General features: G+C 35.6%; 1 protein-coding gene across 7 annotated transcripts in view; it reads right to left on the reverse strand.

Annotated features, from left to right (window-relative positions):
• The window catches only part of LOC136031369 (A disintegrin and metalloproteinase with thrombospondin motifs 9-like), a 466,037-nt gene that overhangs the window by 408,301 nt on the left and 38,586 nt on the right, over positions 1 to 19,150 (reverse strand). For all 7 annotated transcript variants that reach the window (XM_065710922.1, XM_065710894.1, XM_065710885.1 and 4 more), the window contains one exon: positions 5,054 to 5,430. In XM_065710922.1, coding sequence (XP_065566994.1) covers positions 5,054 to 5,430 — 377 coding nt within the window. The remainder of the gene's footprint in view (positions 1 to 5,053; positions 5,431 to 19,150) is intronic.

A 19,150-nucleotide genomic window follows, 5' to 3' on the forward strand; every position in this document is an offset into this window, starting at 1 on the left:
GAGAAGAATTCCGTATAGCAATTCTGGTAAATTCCCCCAGTGCAAAATATCTCCTGAAAAATTCCCACCCGAAAAACTCCCCCCCCCCATGGAAAACTATCCCTTTGCTAAGCCCCACCAGCGAAAATTCCACCTCCCCCAAAAAATGTATGCATACTTTTAAATAACAAATACTATACGTAAGCAATGGGCAAATTGAGTAACTTAAAGACCTTTCCCCAGGGGCTTTGGAAAGTTCATGGTATCCCCAAAAGCATAGTTATTCGCCTTTCAACTCTGCTCTACAAAATGGCTATCTCAAAATTTTGACCGGACGATTTTGAGAAAAAAAGACGTGGGAGGGGGCCTAACTGCGCTCTAATTTTTAGATCACTTAAAAAGGGCACTAGAACTTTTAACTTCTGTTCGAATGAGTGCCCTGAAAAAAAAATAAAAAAAACAAGCAAACAAACCAATAAACACGCATCGGTGATTGTTCTTCTGGCATAAAATACAAAATTCCATATTTTTTTCAAACAGGCACTTCAAGCATCTACAGTAGGATTCTCTGATACGCTGAATCGAATGGTGTGATTTTCATTAAGATTCTATGACTCTTTGGAGTGTTTCTCCCTTATTCCAAATATCGAACAATTTTTATCAGGTTCGTTACCTTTGATGGGTAAGATTAAACTTAATGAAACTTAAATATTTGAAATCAGCATGAAATTCTAATTCTTTACATATATTTATATTGGTATCATGGATTTGTTTTTTACAATTTCGGTTACTATTGAGCCTAGTCGCTCCTTACTTACAGTTTGTTACTGCAAACTGTTTAATTTGCAAAAAGAACATATTTTATTTCAAATAGATTCTTAGATCCTTCAATTCAAACATAGTGCCTAAATTTCCTAAGTTAAGAAATAGTTAAAAACAAAGTTTTATGAACTTCAATTCAAAGCAAAAATTTTTGAATAAATGAAATTGATTTAATTTAACGAAAATAAAGATTGACGTTAAAGCTTTAAATGAACAAAAATTTATGCGATAAGCCCCCTCCCTCCTCTAGTTTCTCAGCACGCTAAAAGTTTACTTTTGTTTTTGAAAAATTGTTAAAATGCCAAAAATATATCTAGTCGGAAACAATAAGCCTATTATTTACAGATAGCCCAATGAAAAATACGAACAAACCATTTATTGTTTAAAACGGATTACATAAAAAAAACTAGTTTTTTTTAACTGAAAGTAAGGAGCGACATTAAAACTTAAAACGAACAGAAATTACTCCGTATATGAATGTTGTCCCCTCTGCAATCCCTCGCTCTTTACGCTAAAGCTTTTAATTGTTTTAAAAAGCAGAATTGTGGCAAAGAGTCAAACTTTAGCGTAAAGAGCAAGGGATTGCAGAGGGGACAACCCATTTCATATACGGAGTAATTTCTGTTCATTTTAAGTTTTAATGTCGCTCCTTACTTTCAGTTAAAAAACTAGTTTTTTATGTAATTTCTGAACGTTTTTGAATTAATGCATTTTTGATTTGGGCTCTCTGCACATAAATTATTAAAATGAAATTTGCATATTAATTCCTTTTTTGGCTAAATGGCTTTCTCTAAAGAAGCTAATTGTAATATCAAACAAGATAGATCATAATAAGGAAATAATTGCTGGGAACTACCTTGAACTACCTGGGAACTACCGGGCGTACGTTGACCACATTTTGACAACTATTGTGTGAGAAAATTTTGGAGCATAGGGATCAAAGAACGAAACTTACACGTAAAAAGCGGGTTATCAGACGGTGGCAGTCCCCGTCACATATGCAGTAGTTTCTGTTCGTTTTAATCAATAATACTGTTTTTTACTATGAATTGAATAAACAATTGCTGGTACTTGTTTGTTAAACGGAACGCATTCAAGAATTATGCTATATAAGATCTAACAGAAATTAATTTCTCTTCCTGGATTGGCTATGATGTGCTTATTTTGAGAAAGAAAACCACGATGTATGTATATTTTATTCAGTATATAAAATATAGAGATGATTAGGGGTTAGGTTAGGTATTTAATATGATGCGTTCTGCACAGCCAGCTTTCCGCAATTCTTTGTCGTAATTTCTATAATTTAGCTTTTCACTATTGTTCGTATTGCATCTTACTCATGTCACTGTTAGGTAACAGAACCCCTATGTGCCAAAATAATTGTTTGGTGTCATTTATCCCTAGTTCGGTGTGTCAGAAACCACTACTTTGCTGTGGCACGACCTCTTTTGCTACTTGAAGACAGCTCTACAAATTTCGTAAATTATGGAATATAATTTAAAGAACTATATGGTTTCTGCAGGAAGAGCCAGAAAACCCTGAGGCGGGAAGTGTGCCCTCCTCAGGATTCTCCTTGCTTCAAAAAAAAGGAAAAGAAAACACTAATTCGGAGACTTCAACATTGTCAGCCAAAACTAAAATTAAACAGTCTTAAAATGTTTTCTTACTTAAATTTACCTGACAACTTTGGGCACAAAGCCAAATTGAAGTGCTAATTTTAATTGTGTAAGAGTGACAAAATCAAAAAGATTGCCAACAGGTAAAACACCTATCATCAAGTCACATGAAGTGTCAAGCACAATAAGATACGACTTATTAAATAACGTCCCACTTTAAAGGGCTCATTCTATACATATCTAATAGCAGCAGGGAAACAACATAGTTGAGCTTCAAATAAGGCATATCTGAGTCATGCTATTTAGTTAAGAATATATTGTATGCAGTTAATTCGCCAACTTGTTGAAAACGTCAAGGCAAACCTTACTATTTTCCACACCTTCACTATCTAGTTTTTCTTGTTAGTCGAACAAGAGCTGATATTTCATTGAATCAAAGTACTTCTTCCAACCTCGGCGTCTAATTATTTTCATGCATATAATCATGAGCATTTTCCTTTTCAATGGTCTCTGAGTTTCATAAGGATCTGAAACATTTTATATATTGTGGGGATTAAAGAGAATGAGAAACTTTTAGAGTTGGATCGTTGACGATTAATCATAGGAACATAAGGATTAAAAACGACTAGGGCAATACACAGGTTAGCGCCTCGCTACTTCATTCAGACAGTTCAATAACTGATATAGTTAATCTGCAATTTTATTGGATTGAAATTGATTGTAATATATATATATATATATATATATATATATATATATATATATATATATATATATATATATATATATATATATATATATATATATATATATATATATATATATATATATATATATATATATATATATATATATATATATATATATATATATATATATATATATATATATATATATACTGAATGAAGATGTAAGGGTTATACCATGCACAGCAACCATACTAGAAGCTTCTGAATTTGTGAACACTTCTCAACTTTATACCTCTTTCTTATCCCTCTTTTTTCACAATAAAAATTCTCGAATTCTTAGATTCTGTCTTTGCTTTTCTTTTCCAGTTTCATTATGCTTCCAATTCCTCTTTTTTGCCCTTAATGGTGCAAGATTGTGAATGGTGAAAGGAGGTTCGTAGCCAAGCCCTATCAATACGCATATTAATTTCGTGAAATAGAGAATCCCCACGGCAATATCCAATCACTTTCACATGTTTAGTTTTTTCACTCAAAATTGTACCACTACCCCCCCCCCCAACTAAAAATCCTTAGGACCTTAGGAATTCTTAGGACCTTGGATACGTATCAACTAATAGGCTCCTCTTTTGTCAAAATATTCCATCCAAGAGCATAGAACATATCTAAAGTAGTTCTCTTTTTTAAGCAGAGCTAAAAATGCGTTTCAGTTCTAATTTTAGGTGAACCACATAAACAACACTAGCCTAATCTTAAGCCAATAGCATTATCATTGAAGCGTGTGTAGATAGGGTAGCTAAATAACCACACCTTTTTTTCCGTTTTGAATTATTCCAACTATTGCTAAGTCAAATTTTAAACTGGTAAGAAAAACATAAAAACTGATATTTCTTTTTTTTTTGTGAAATACTAGGCCAGGAACAACGACAAAATTTTTATTCTTTTTCGAAACTTTACGAGTAAACTTTCTGTATCTGTTTGGTAAAAAGAAAAAAAAATTAACGCTTGATATTAGAAACTTAAAAAACACTTTTGAGCACTGTTGCGTAGTCTTGTCGATCAGAAAGAATTCCCGTGATTGGATTTGCCGTCCAAGAATTCTTAACCCTCGTGTTAGGAACGTTTAGAGTAACTTGTCTATTGGGATCAAATGGTTTTTTCTCCCACCCCTAAATTGAAAATCATTTGAAGATATAGGACAATCACATGTACCCTGATATTTCAGGACCTCCTCCAACAATATGTATATTTTCTTCCTCACTTAGATAACCTCATAGCCAAAGATCCAACATATTCATGTAGCTGTCATTCAACTGCATTCAGAATCCTATACACACAGCTTCCTAGACATGCAATCCTCTGTAACACATCCTTAATCTACACGTTATTGTTTTACAATCATAAAACCAATTAGCCTTCAATTGTCCATTACAAATTTCTTCTTTATCAGAGTCCCAACTATGCACAGAAGTGCTACCAAGAGAGGACAATTGGGAACCAAAACTTTGTAAAACCAGAAACTCAGTCGAAGTGCGACATCTCGCAATATTCGAAAAAAACCTAGCATATTTCTATTAAAGAGTCTTTTCAATCTGCTTTCCTCCTAATTACATAGTTAATGCAGGCTTAAACACCACCCTAAAGAAACTATGTTGTTACCCTTAACTGTAAAGCTTCCCACTCCTTACCTCCAGTTCCAGCAACAGCATTTCCATACATCATGCCTGTTTAACCGAAATCCCTCTTCCTTTTATTATTTTTTTTAAGTTCCTCAAAAGTCAGGATTTTTGCAACATGCGGATCAAACCTGGAATCCTACATATTTGGCCCAAGTTTCGGAAATCCCCGTGCCATAGAATTTCATGTAAAGGCATTCAGTAAAATTTAAAGGACAAACTATATAATAGCAACACAATAAATATAAAAGAAACAAAATGAAGTAGTACTTACCAATCCATGACACAAATTTACTGCTACAATTGAATGAGGATCGCCCCGAACAGAGCCAACATAAAAACAGTCTTTCAATCCTTGCACTTGAGTTTGATCTATGTTGGAATAATTTTGTGCTTCATTTATATACTGAACTTTAAGCTCAGGAAGGATAAAATCTTCTGACAGTTCTAAATCTAAAGTTAAAAATGGTTGTCTTTGACGCGTGTCTGGTATTGCTCGAATTATTTCTTGTACGTTCAGGTCCGGGCTTATTATAAAGACATCGAATGAGGGGTAATGGTCCCAATGACTGTCAGTCTTTCTTCTATAATGGAATCTTGAGGAATTTGACTTGACAGGGGTTACAAAAGTAACGGTAGAATCGAGTACATCTGAAAAAAATAATTTATTGATTAAGATTTCAATCAAGTTTTAATTAATCAACATTTTAATCAATTAATTGTGGGTGTTAAACTCAAGGACCCAGCTAAAACGTGTGAACCAACTTAAACATCATTGTCAAGAAAAGCATGCATATCATCTATGCAGGCTAAAAATTTCTGGGGTAGAGACTGAAAGCAGAGTCTACGTATCTCTTTGCCCAATATTAAGGGTGTCTTGGTACACCCATTTATAGGAAAGCTGGTACGGATCCACAGGAGAATTTAAGGTGCCAAAAATAGGGAAGCTAAATGGTAAAATAGGGAAGCTATATGGTAAAATATAAGAATCAAAGGGAAAATCAAAATAAGCTTGAATAGATTTTGAGACAGTAGATTTGCAGATGTATTTATCTTGATATTTATCTAAAGTCGATCATTCGACATATATGAATTTGGTCAGAGCATACCATTTATTGATTGACTGGTGAGAAAAGAAAGTATCAAGGGAGAAAAGGGGAGAAGGTAGAATCTATTGCTTGTCCTATGTGTGGATCTCAGGATGAAAGTTTAATACATTTTTTGTGTGAGTGTGTCGAATTGAATGAATGGAGGCGAGAGATGTATGGTAAAGAAAAATTGAATGAGGTATGGATGGTAGATAGAATGAAAGAGACAAATTTACTGAGTATTAAAAGGATAGCAAGATTTGTAAGGATTGCAGCGGCACATCGGGAGCGTTTTCTTTAAATAGTATTAATTTATTTTAGTTAATTTGTTGTTTGTTTTTTGTTATGTAAATTTCCTATGGCCCATGGGCTTTTTCTGGAATAAATTATTATTATTATTATTAATAAGAAACTAATTAAAATCTCAATTTGAATTTTACCATTTTCTTTAAATATATAACAGTAAGTATTCCGAGTGGAGAATGGTCAAATTTACAAAAATACTAAAACAGGTAAGTTATGAAAAATTAGCTCGATTTGGCCTCCAAACCTTTGGTTAGCTCGATTTGGCCCCCAAACTGCCAAAATTGCACGTCTTTACGTCATTTCCCCTAATCTATTATTTGTTAGTATATAAACAAGTAAATTTCACACTCATCCACCCTCCCCCTATGCCCAAGGTACGGCAATAAGTGTGTATATCTGCTTAATTCGGGTGAGACTGTTCTGACCTAGAGTTTCAAAACATGAAAACGTCTGTCAACACTCTTCTACGTTCTGGTAGTAGTTATTCCGGTCTGCCTTTACACTCGGAAGTAATTATTTTCTTTCACATCCCGGAAACCCCTCAAATAAAATGTTCCACAAGTGAAATATTATTCTTCTTTATTCAAGACAAAATGAAGACATAGAAATGTCACATGCTTTCGTTTCAACGGATTCAGTTTCTAGGGTATTTCGCTAGTATAATATAGCAAGATATTTTCAAATTCTGGTGTGTCTTCTAGAGCACAGCTTCGCTTTATGAATTTGTACTTGGAAATCCTCCAGATTTTTTTTTTATTTGTGGATGGCATTTATACCGGAATTTAGTGTTCTAGCGATATTTTTATCGAGGCTTTTTGCATTTCTGAACTTCAAACAACATCTTAAGTTTTAAAACTTTGATTTGTGCTCAAAACAATTAAGACAACAATTATAAAAAACAATACAATACTTATACAAAACAACAATTATACAAACATTTAAACAATTATACAACCTAACAATTATCTAACAATTTACAAAACAATTATACATAGGGGAGATTATTAGTAGCAAATCAGAAAGAGCAATAATTTTTTTGGAAACGAACTGCAGCAATTTTAAGTTAACAACGCATGAGTCCTTAAAAATTAAATAGGGCTAGAAGCGATAAGAGCTCTAGAAACCTAGAAGCGGTTCCACTCCGCGAAAATAACATTTTGCTCATGACACGCTTTACAGTCTACAGTCTCCGCTCTACAGTCTACACTTAGCTCTGAGCTTATGCACAAAAATTTGATAATCAGAACGTGCTAGGGCTGAATTTATTTTATACTGAAGAAAGTTGAGGCAAAGTTCATCAATATCAAGAGATATGACATCCTAAAAAAAAACTATGTATCCTACAAATCTGCCTATAACTAGTACTGCTTATAACGTATAGAGGCAACAGGATGAGCTTCCCAGTTTTGCATATTTCTGATGTATCTTTCAATCAGAAATACGTGGATAAATTATTCTTATGAAAGTATGGATAAAGCTAAATGTTAGCCATCGAATGATAGCAGAATTGTCTTATTACGTGAAACATTAGAACCGTGGGGGTTACGATAAAATAACTTGCGAAGAAGTTGCCCAAGGAACGGGGTCCTTAATATTTCACTTACCCTTGTCTTTTTAGTGTAAAGTTACTTTTTCGTTGCTGTCGCTGAAAACTCCGTTATCAAAAATATGACAGTAGCATTTTTATGAGAAAATTATTTTCAATTGCAAACCAATTTTTTTACCATATTGCAAAATATCTCTCTCACTTATTATTTTTTTTTTTTTGCAAAATACAATCTTTAGTAGTAGGCTACTCACATAATGAAGTTTCCTTTATGCTCAAATTATCCTTAATTTGATTAAGTAAAAATGACAATTTTTTTTTAAAATGAAATTAACGAGCAACATTAAAAATTAAAAACCAAAAGAAATTATTATGTATACGAAGGGGTTGCCCCTTCCCCTCAGTACCTCGGTCTTTACACTAAAGTTTGACTTTTTGTTCCAATTATTTTTTAAGTACTCCTGAAATACAAGGTCATCAGAATAATAAGCTTTTGAAAGTTCTAAAAAAGACTTTAGCGTAAGGATCAAAGTATTGAGGAAGGGAAGAACCCCTCAAGTACATAATAATTTATGTTTGTTTTAAGTTTTAATGTTACTCCTTACTTTCAGTAGAAAAAACTAGTTTTTCTATTTAATTGCTGATCGTTTTTTTAAATAATGATGAGAAATCCGGCTACACTCCATCCAAAATTCCTTCCCCCGTGGAAAATTCCTCCTTAAATAGTACCTTCCGCGTAAAATACCCCAACCTGGAAAATCCTTCCAAAGACAATTCCATTCTTGCTAAAAGTTCCCCTTGGAAAATTTCTTGCAGACGATTCATTTTAAAAAGACTAATTTCTGATTCTTTTTAAAATCAAAGCAGAAATTCCCCCGTCCGTAGAAAATTTTTCAATAAAATTCTCCTTCCTAGTAGAAAGTTGCTCCCGCAGAAAATTGCTCTGTAAAAATTATCTTGCGGCAAAGTCCCCCATGGAGAATTTCTCCCACGGAAAATCCCCTCCTAAGGAAAGATCCTCTCGACAATTCCGACCCGGTAAAAATTTCTCCCAGACAATTCCCCTTAACATCTCCACATGGAAAACTAATTCAGAAAAGAGAAAGTAAGACAAATAAAAAGAATACGTAAAGGAATTCTGTTAAACTCCCCTAGTATGAAATTCCCTAGAATGTCCCCCCGGAAACTCCCACCCTAGTGAAAGTTCTTCTCTTGGAAATCCCCTCCCTCCCAATGTATGTTTACTTCCCATTAAAAAAAACTGTACGCAAACAATTGGCAAATTTCATGACTTACAGACCTTTCACCAAGAGTTGTGGGAAGTCATTTTATCCCCAGAGGCTGGTTAGATGTGCTAAGTGGTTAAAAAGGACCACATACAAAAAACAGCTAAAAGCTCAAATGGCACTTGTGACGAGGCCAGAAGAGCTAAGAGCCAAGAGCTCATATGGTATGAGCTCTAAATAAATTCTAAGAATCAATAGACTGATTTAAAAGGAAAATCTGGGGCTTAATGCCGGTCGGGATTTAAAATAAGAGCTCTGAGTCACGATGTCCTTCTAAATATCAACTTTCATTAAGATCCGATCACCCACTCGTAAGCTATAAATACCTCATTTTTTTCTAATTTTTACTCTCCCTTTAGCCCCCCAGATGGTCGAATCTGGGAAAACGACTTTATCAAGTTAATTTATGCAGCTCCCTGACACGCCTACCAATTTTCATCGTCCTAGAACGTCCAGAAGCACCAAACTCGCCAAAGCACTGAACCCCTCCCCCTAACTCCCCAAAAGAGAGCGAATCGAGTACGGTTACGTCAATCACGTATCTGCGACGTTTGCTTATTCTATCCACCAAATTTCATCCGGATTCTCCACTTTAAGCGCTTTCGAAGATTTCCGATTCCCCCCTCCAACTCCCCCCAATGTCAACAGATCTGGTCGAGATTTAAAATAAGAGCTCTGAGGCATGAATTCCTTCTAAATATCAAATATCATTAAGATCCAGTCACCTGTTCTTAAGTTAAAAATACCTCAATTTTTCTAATTTTTCCAAATTAACACCCCCAGCTCCTCCAAAGAGAAAGGATCCGTTCCAATTATGTCAATCACGTATTTAGAACTTGTGCTTATTCTTCCCATCAAGTTTCATCCCAATCTCTCCACTCTAAGCGTTTTCCAAGATTTATGTTTCCCTCCTCCAATCCCCTGTGTCCCCGGATCCAATTCGAGTCGAAAATGGAGCATCTGAGACATAAGATCCTTCTACACATCAAGTTTAATTATGATCCGATCACCTATTCGTGAGATAAAATACCCCAATTTTCACGTTATCCAAGAATTCCGGTTTCCCCTCCAACTCCCCCCCAATGTCACTGGATCTGGTCGGAACTTAAATAAGAGCTTTAAAGCACAAGATCCTTCTAGACATCAAACTTCATTAAGATCTGATCACCTGCTCGTAAGTTACAAATACCTCATTTTTCCGAATTACCCCCCCCCCAACTCCACCAAAGAGAACGGATCCAGTCCGGTTATGTCAGTCACGTATCTTAGACTTGTATTTATTCTTCCCATCCAGTTTCATCATGATCTCTCCGCTTTAAGTATTTTCTAAGATTTCCGGTATCCCCCCCCCAATGACATTGGATCCAGTTAAGATTTAAAATAAGAGATTTGAGTTACGAGATCTTTCTAAATATGAAGTTTCATGAAGATCCCCTCACTCCTTCGTAAGTTAAAAACACGTAATTTTTTCTAATTTTTCAGAATTAACCGCCCCCCCCCCAATTCCCCAAATAGAGCGGATCTGTTCCAATTATGTCAATCACGTATATAAGACTTCTGCTAATTTTTCCCACCAAGTTTCATCCCGATCCCTCCACTCTAAGTGTTTTCCATGATTTTATGTCCCCCCCAAAACTCCCCCCAATGTCACCAGATCTGGTCGGGATTTAAAATAAGAGATTTGAGACACAATATCCTTCTAAATGTCAAATTTCATTGAGATGCAATCACCCGTTCGAAAGTTAAAAATACCTCATTTTTTCAAATTTTTCAGAATTAACCCCCCCCCCCCCCCAACTACCCCAAAGAGAGCGAATCTGTTCCGGTTAAATCAGTCATGTATCTAGGAACTGTGTTTATTTTTTCCACCAAGTTTCATCCCGATCCCTCCACTCTAAGTGTTTTCTAAGATTTTAGGTTCCCTCCTCCCAACTCCCCCTCAATGTCACGAGATCTGGTCGGGATTTAGAACAAGTTTTCTGAGACACCATATTCTTCCAAACATCAAATTTCATTAAGATCTGATGAACCGTTCGTAAGTTAACAAGAGCTAAGAGCTCATATGTCAGTTGTGACGAGGCAACAAGAGCCAAGAGCTCATTTGTATGAGCTCTAACGAAATTCTAAGAATCAATAGATTGATTTAAAAGGAAAATCAGAGGCATAATGCCGGTCAGGATTTAAAAAAAGAGCTCTGAGTCAAGATGTACTTCTAAATATCAAAATTCATTAAGATCTGATCACCCACTCGTAAGTTTTAAATACCTAATTTTTTCTAACTTTTCCTCTCCCTTTAGCTCCCCAGATGGTCGAATCTGGGAAAACGACTTTATCAAGTCAATTTGTGCAGCTCCCTGACACGCCTACCAATTTTCATCGTCCTAAAACGAAAGGAAGCACCAAACTCGCCAAATCACTGAACCCCTCCCCCTAACTCCCCCAAAGAAAGTGAATCCAGTACGGTTACGTAAATCACGTATCAAGGACATTTGCCTATTCTATCCACCAAGCTTATCCCGATTCCTCCACTCCAAGTGTTTTCCAAGATTTCCCCCTCCAACTCCTGTCAATGTCAAAAGATCTGGTCGGGATTTGAAATAAGAGCTCTGAGACATGAATTCCTTCTAAATATCAAATTTCGTTAAGAGACGATCACCTATTCGTAAGATAAAAATACCCTAATTTTATCGCTTTCCAAGAATTCCGGTTTCCCCCTCCAACTCCCCCCAATGTCACAGGATCTGGTCGAAATTTAAAATTAGAGATTTAAAGCACAAGATCCTTCTAAATATCAAATTTCATTAAGATCTGGTCACGCTTTCGTAATTTACAAATACCTCAATTTCAATATTACCCCCCCCCCCCCTTCCAGCTCCACCAAAGAGAGCAGATCCGGTCCGCTTATGTCAGTCACGTATCTTAGACAGGTTTTTATTCTTCCCATCCAGTTTCATCCTGATCTCTCCGCTTTAAGTATTTTCTAAGATTTCTGGTCCTCCCAACTGCCCCCCCCCAGTGACGCTGGATCCGGTTGATATTTAAAATAAAAGGTCTGAGTTACGAGGTCCTTCTAAATGTGAAGTTTCATGAAGATCCGATCAGTCCTTCGTAAGTTAAAAATACGTCATTTCTTCTAATTTCTCAGAATTAACCCCCCCCCCCCAATAGAGCGGATCCGTTCCAATTATGTAAATCACGTATCTAAGACTTCTGCTTATTTTTCCCACCAAGTTTCATCCCGATCCCTCCAATCTAAGCGTTTTCCATGATTTTAGGTTCCCCTACCCCAAACTCCCTCCGATGTCACCAGATCCAGTCGGGATTTAAATTAAGAGCTTTGAGACAAGTTATCCTTCTAAATATCAAATTTCATTGAGATTCGATCACCCGTTTGTAAGTATAAAATACCTCATTTTTTCTAATTTTTCAGATTTAACCCCCCCCCCCAAACTACCCCAAAGAGAGTGGATCCGTTCTGGTTGTGTCAATCATATATCTAGGACTTGTGCTAATTTCTCCCACCAAGTTTCATCCCGATCCCTCCACTATAAGTGTTTTCAAAGATTTTAGGTTTCTCCCTCCCCCCCCCAACGTCACCAGATCCGGTCAGGATTTAAAATAAAAGCTCTGAGACGCAATATCCCTCCAAACATCAAATTTCATTAAGATCTGATCAACCGTTCGTAAGTTAAAAATGCTTCAATTTTCCAATTTTTCAGAATTACCCCCCCCCCAACTACCCCAAAGAGAGCGAATCTGTTCCGGTTATATGAGTCATATATCTAGAACTTGTGTTTATTTTTCCCACCAAGCTTCATCCCGATCCCTCCACTCTAAGTGTTTTCCAAAATTTTAGGTTCCCCCTTCCAACTCCCCCCCCCAATGTCACCAGATCTGGTCGGGATTTAAAACAAGAGACCTGAGACACGATATGCTTCCAAACAACAAATTTCATTAAGATCTGATGAGCCGTTCGTAAGTTAACAAGAGCTAAGAGCTCATATGGCACTTGTGACGAGGCAAGAAGAGCTAAGAGCCAAGAGCTCATATGGTAGATTCTAAGAATCGATTTTTTCCAAATTAACGCCCCCCCCAGATGGTCAAATCGAGAAAACAACTATTTCTAATTTAATCTGGTCCGGTCCCTGATACGCCTGCCAAATTTCATCGTCCTAGCTTACCTGGAAGTGCCTAAAGTAGCAAAACCGAAACCGACAGACAGACCGAAAGAATTTGCAATTGCTATATGTCACTTGGTTAATGCCAAGTGCCATAAAAAGATTCTAGGATAGATGCCGGCTGGTCTCCTATCTCTTTTAACTTTAAAAAAAAGGACAAGAACTAGCAATTTTGGATCGAATGAGCGTCACCCAAAGTCTCTGTGACCATGAGGGGTGGGGGCTAGTGATGAGGAGCTAGTTACGGAATAGAGTCTGCTCGGTTTTGGGTTGAATATTCTTTAATTTTGTAATCAAGGTGTACACGAAAAATATTCCCGGAAATTAAGAGGGACTAGGCATCTATTTCTACCTTCCCCTTTGCTTAGAGCTAATTCTGTATTTATTTGAAGGTTCAATGACAGTTAAGACATTTTGGCATTAAATTACTCCCTTTGAGGCATTCGCTACCTACCTAGAAAACGATCAGAGAACCCTACTTGAGTGGTTTTAAACTCTTATCTACAAAAACGTAGAATTGTGTTTTTGTCAAAGAAAGATAAAGGATGTGTGTTTATTTTTTCTTTTTCTCTCAGGGATGATTTTATCAAAACGAAAGCCCTAGAAGATTTCGAATGCGCTCATTCAAACGAAAATTAAAAGTTCTAGTGCCCTTCTATGTGACCAAATACATCGGAGGGCATCTAACCCCGTTGTTTCTATAGTGCTGAAGAAGAGAAATGGTTGAGCTTCAAAACATTCGTCTTGTTCCTTCTAGTATTTTCGTTGGTCTTATAAAACCCCATTCTCGATTTTTTTTTTTCTTTTTTTCCTTTTATTTACTAAAAATGCTACTTGCTAATCTGGAACAATGAAGTCTGTCAATTTTTAATTTGCTTGGTTCTGACTTCGAGTTTGATTCCAGGTTAATTATAATAAACTAGATTATAATACTGTCGCAAGGCTAGTCACGTTTTACGAATATGAGTAATTCGCTCCTTGTTATGATGACCTCCCAAGGACTTCATGGGAAATGGTGGACATATATAGTGTCTTTTGATTTCCTCATCTACGTGTGTCGTTTCCAGAAAACACCATTGGCAAAATTTTGATATCTTGGCCTGGCGAACAATCCCTAAACGTTCCTAGCTGAAAAGACGACCTAGACCAAACAGGGCCGTTTTTTCTGCTATTAAACAAAAAGTAACGAGTATTATCATATGAAAGTAAAGCGCAACATTAAACTCTAAAACGACCAGAATTTATTCCGTATATGTTCCCTAAAGACAAAATAAATTCTGCTTGCTTTAGAGATTATTTTCGCCTTTCACTGTCATGTGGTAATATTTTTTCTTGTTAAAGCTCATTTTACATATGGTTAAATTTTGCATGCGGAGGGAGCGAATTTTCCTGGGTGGAACTTTCCGTGAGGGGGGGGGGGTATTCTGGGGGGAATTTTCTTTGGATTTCCGGGGAAAACTCCGGGGGAATAATGGAATTAATATTGTTGAAAGAATCTGGTTTGTTGTTTGGCTGTTTGGTTCCTCTTTTTCATTTGTATTTTTATTAGTTATTATCAAACAGTTCGTGGGAATTGTAATTATAAAAGTTCGTGTTAATTATTTTAACAGTTCGTGCTAATGAACTGTAAGTAAGGAGTGACCTAGTTCAATAGTAACCAAAACTCTAAAAAACGGAATTTGATACCAACAGAATACACCATCAAAAGTTACGAGCCTCAGAACATTTGATTTATTTAAAAAAAAAGAGAAAAACACCACTTAAAAGTCATAGAATATTAATGACATCACACCATCAGATTCAGCGTATCACAGAACCCTACTGTAGAGGTTTCAAGATCCTATTTGCAAAAATGTGGAATTTTGTAATCTCCGCAGTCCACGAGAGAAGAGCCATAAGCTATGAACTTTGTCCATTGTTTTTTTTTTTCTGTAGGGAGGGATTTCTGGTAGGAGGGGGTAAAGGGGATAATTTTACGCAGGAAGATCTTTCCAAGGAGGAATTTTTCATAGGGAAAGGAAATTTTCTATGAATAGGGCACCGGATTTCCCAGCATTATTTAAAAAACTATCAGAAATCAAATTAAATTTTTTTTTTCAAATGAAAGTAAGGAACAACATAAAACATAAAACAAACTGAAAACACTACGTAAGTTAGGAGGTCGCCTCTCCTCAAGAGCTCACTCTTACGCAAAAGTTTTTTTTTTAATTTAAAAAGAGGTTATTATTCTAATTAAACATAATTTGTGATTAACAGTTATTATTCTTAAATAACTGTAACAAAATCAAACTTATCTTATTATAGGTTTATCACAAGATAAAAAAAAATGTAAAACTAATATCAAATTTTGTGTTAATTATTCATATACGGTGAGCTATCTTCAAACCCAGCATTAATTCAAAAACGTTCAGGAAAAAAAACATGTTTCTTAAGCTGACAGTAAGGAGCAACATTAAAGCTTAAAACGAATATCAATTATTCCATTTATGAAGGCGCTGTCCCCTCCTCAACACCCTGCTCTTTACGCTAAAGTTTTTTTTTTGTTTGAAAAAGTAGAGTCGTGGCAAAGAGTCAAGCTATAACGTAAAGAGCGGAGCGTTGAAAGGGGACAGCCCCTTTCTACGGAATAGTTTCTGACGTTTTAAGTTCTAATGTCGCTCCTTACTTTCAGGTAAAAAAAAATAGTTTTTTCATTATTTAATTGTATTAGAGTCGAAGGGCCTCGCTTGTATCTTATACCGAACGCCAGTAGAAACGTTAGTTTTATCATAAGCGCAGCGTGTCTAAATATTGAAAATTGTTTTAATGTTTATGAATATCAAAACCTAAACCAAGTAAATTAAGAATTTTTTTAGAACTAACGATTGAACCCTAAGGAAAGACTGGTTTTACGGTTAATTGATTTGTCTCCATGCACATTCACAGAAATGCAGTTTTCCATGATTGTAAAAAGATCTAATCCCTTTTGAATAGGCGTGGGTAATTTGTTTCTATTTTCTATTTTTCTATTTTTTCTATTTCAAGTTCTATTTATTTTCTCTCTTGTTATTTCTGTGTTATTCTGCTCTCTTGTTGCTTTTTTGTTCTCCTGTCAGCGGGATTTTTTCATGTTAAATGTATGCAAACATTAACAAATGGGAGGTTTTTGTCAGGCGCGGCATTACCATACGTTACAGGATACATGAGATATTATTTTTGACTGCACAATAGATAAATAAGAAAGGCTTTAATACAAATTAACTATGCATGGGTGCCTAAAAGCTGAAAGTAAGGGGTGGGCTTACCTAGTCTAATTGGCACTTCGAATGTTGTATAATTGAAATCTCAAAACAAAAATATAAAAATATAAGGCAGCGTCATTCAGCCAGGGAGAGGGTGGCTCTCCCCTGCACCCCTTCCTTATGGGTGCCCATGTAGCTATGATGTATGCAATACTGCTCACTTGGTCGTACCCAGTATTCTGTTTAGAAGTTGTTCAGTTTAGAGGCATTCCCGGAGGGAAGACCCCACCCTCTAATTTTCCCAAATTGCTGATTCAAATTGTAAACATTTTCGTCTGTTGCCTCCCTAAGAAACATCCTGTGTACCTGCTTAGTTCAGCGGATTTCTAGGCCCGATTAAGTAATAAAAAAGGCGTTTGTTTATAGTCATTATACGAAAAAAGAAATACATTTTATTATCCTTAATTTTCCACGATTAAAGGCGGTCTGGTACCTAAAAAAGCTCCTCACCTCAGATGCACCGACGATCATAGTTTCAAAGAAAACGTAAAAAAAAGAATATTCAACAGTTCTTTACTTTTTCTTTAAAGTTTGTTCTATGTTTGGAGAATTAGAGGATTTCGTGGAATTTTTTTTAATATTTTTTTTTGGACTTTTTTCAAATATCAAAAATTTACAACGATTTATTTGTGAAAATACATGATTGACGGGGTGGCCCGTCAATCATAATGTGCCATCCTTTGGTATATTACATAAAAAAAACTAGTTTTTTTTAACTGAAAGTGAGGAGCGACATTAAAACTTAAATCGAACAGAAATTACTCCGTATATGAAAGGGGTTGTCCCCTCTTCAACGCCTCGCTCTTTACGCTAAAGCTTTTAATTGTTATAAAAAGCAGAATTCTGGCAAAGAGTCAAACTTAAGCGTAAAGAGCGAGGAATTGCGGAGGGGACAACCCATTTCATATGCTGAGTAATTTCTGTTCGTTTTAAGTTTTAATGTCGCTCCTTACTTTCAGTTAAAGAGCTAGTTTTTTTATGTAATTTCTGAACGTTTTTGAATTATTGCATGTTTGATTTTGTCTCTCCATACATAAATTATTAAAATGAAATTTGCATATTAATTCCTTTTTTGGCTAAATGGCTTTCTCTTAGTTTTGATCAGACGATTTTGAGAAATAAGGGATGGGGAAGGAGGCCTAGTTGCCATACAATTTTTCGGTTACATAAAAAGGCAACTATAAATTTTAATTTTTAACGAATATTTTTATTAGTAAAAAATATACGTAACTTAAGAAGTAACTTACGTAACAAACTTTTATATTCTTTAATTTTTATTATGTATATGAGGGGGTTTGTACCCTCGTTAATACCTCGTTCTTTACACTAAATCGTAAGTTTTGTCCCAATTCCTTAAGAATGACCCCTGAATCAGAAAGGCCTTAGAATAAATAGTTGAAATTACTAAAAAATACTATAGCATAAAGAGCGAGGTATTTATCTCCTCCTAAATACCTCGCTCTTTATGCTAAAGTATTTTTAGAACTCCTCATATGCGTAATAATCTCTGTTCGTTTTAAGTTTCAATGCTACTCTTTACTTTCAATTGAAAAAAACTTTTCCATGTTTATTTTTTCATTTTTTTTTTATAGTAATTTTAGAAATCCTGCGCCCTTTTCATTGAATTTCTGTTCCCCCATGACATATTTCTCCAAAGAAAGATCCTCCCACATAGCCCCCTCCCCTCAAACCCACCCCCAAAACCAAAAAAAAATCCCCTGAAAACGACTGTACACTTCTCAATAACCATTATTATATGTAAACACTGGTCGAAGTTTGTAACTTCCCAGGGTACTGTAAACCCAGGGACTATGGGGGAGTAAGTCATTCCCAAAGACATAGTTATTATGGTTTTTGATTATGCGGAACAAAATGGCTATCTCAAAATTTTGATCTGTTGACTTTGGAGAAAAATGAGCGTGGGAGGGGGCCTAGGTGCCCTCCAATTTTTTTGGTCACTTAAAAAGGGCACTAGAAATTTTCATGTCCGTTAGAATGAGCCATCTTGTGACATTCTAGGACCACTTGGTCGATATGATGACCCCTGGGGAAAAAAACAAACAAACAAATAAACACGCACTCGTGATTCGTCTTCTGGCAAAAAATACGAAATTCCACGGAGCTTGAAAATTTTTCTATAGGGTTTTCTGATACGCCGAAGGCGATGGTGTAATTTTCGTTAAGATTCTCAGACTTTTAGAGGGTGTTTTCCCCTATTTTCTAAAATAAGGCAAATTTTTTCAGGCTCGTAACTTTTGATGACAAAGACTAAATTTGATGAAACTTATCTATTTAAAATCAGCATGAAAATCTGATTCTTTTGATGTATATTTTAGCATCAAAATTCCGTTTTTTAGAGTTTCGTCTACTATTGAGCTGGGTCGCTCCTTACTACAGTTCGTTACCACGAACTGTTTGATCGTCAAAATAGTCCTTTGAAAAAGTCCTCTGTCCCTTACATACCCTGTCATCCTTTCCAAAAAGCTTTATTTATTCTATTCCGAGGCATTGCTACAAAGGATTCTAATTCCCGTTAATTCTAATTGGAAATACTCTCATTTTTTAAAACTTAGTTATAAGACACTGTCACTGGTGGAGAGGGCTTCGGTACCGTCTCAATATCCCGCTTCTTGTCTATTTAGAGATTTTTAATATTTACCCAGTTATATTGTTGTAAAAAGCTTTT

Source organism: Artemia franciscana, chromosome 1 (genome assembly GCF_032884065.1).
Source record: "Artemia franciscana chromosome 1, ASM3288406v1, whole genome shotgun sequence".
Lineage (NCBI taxonomy): Eukaryota > Metazoa > Arthropoda > Branchiopoda > Anostraca > Artemiidae > Artemia > Artemia franciscana.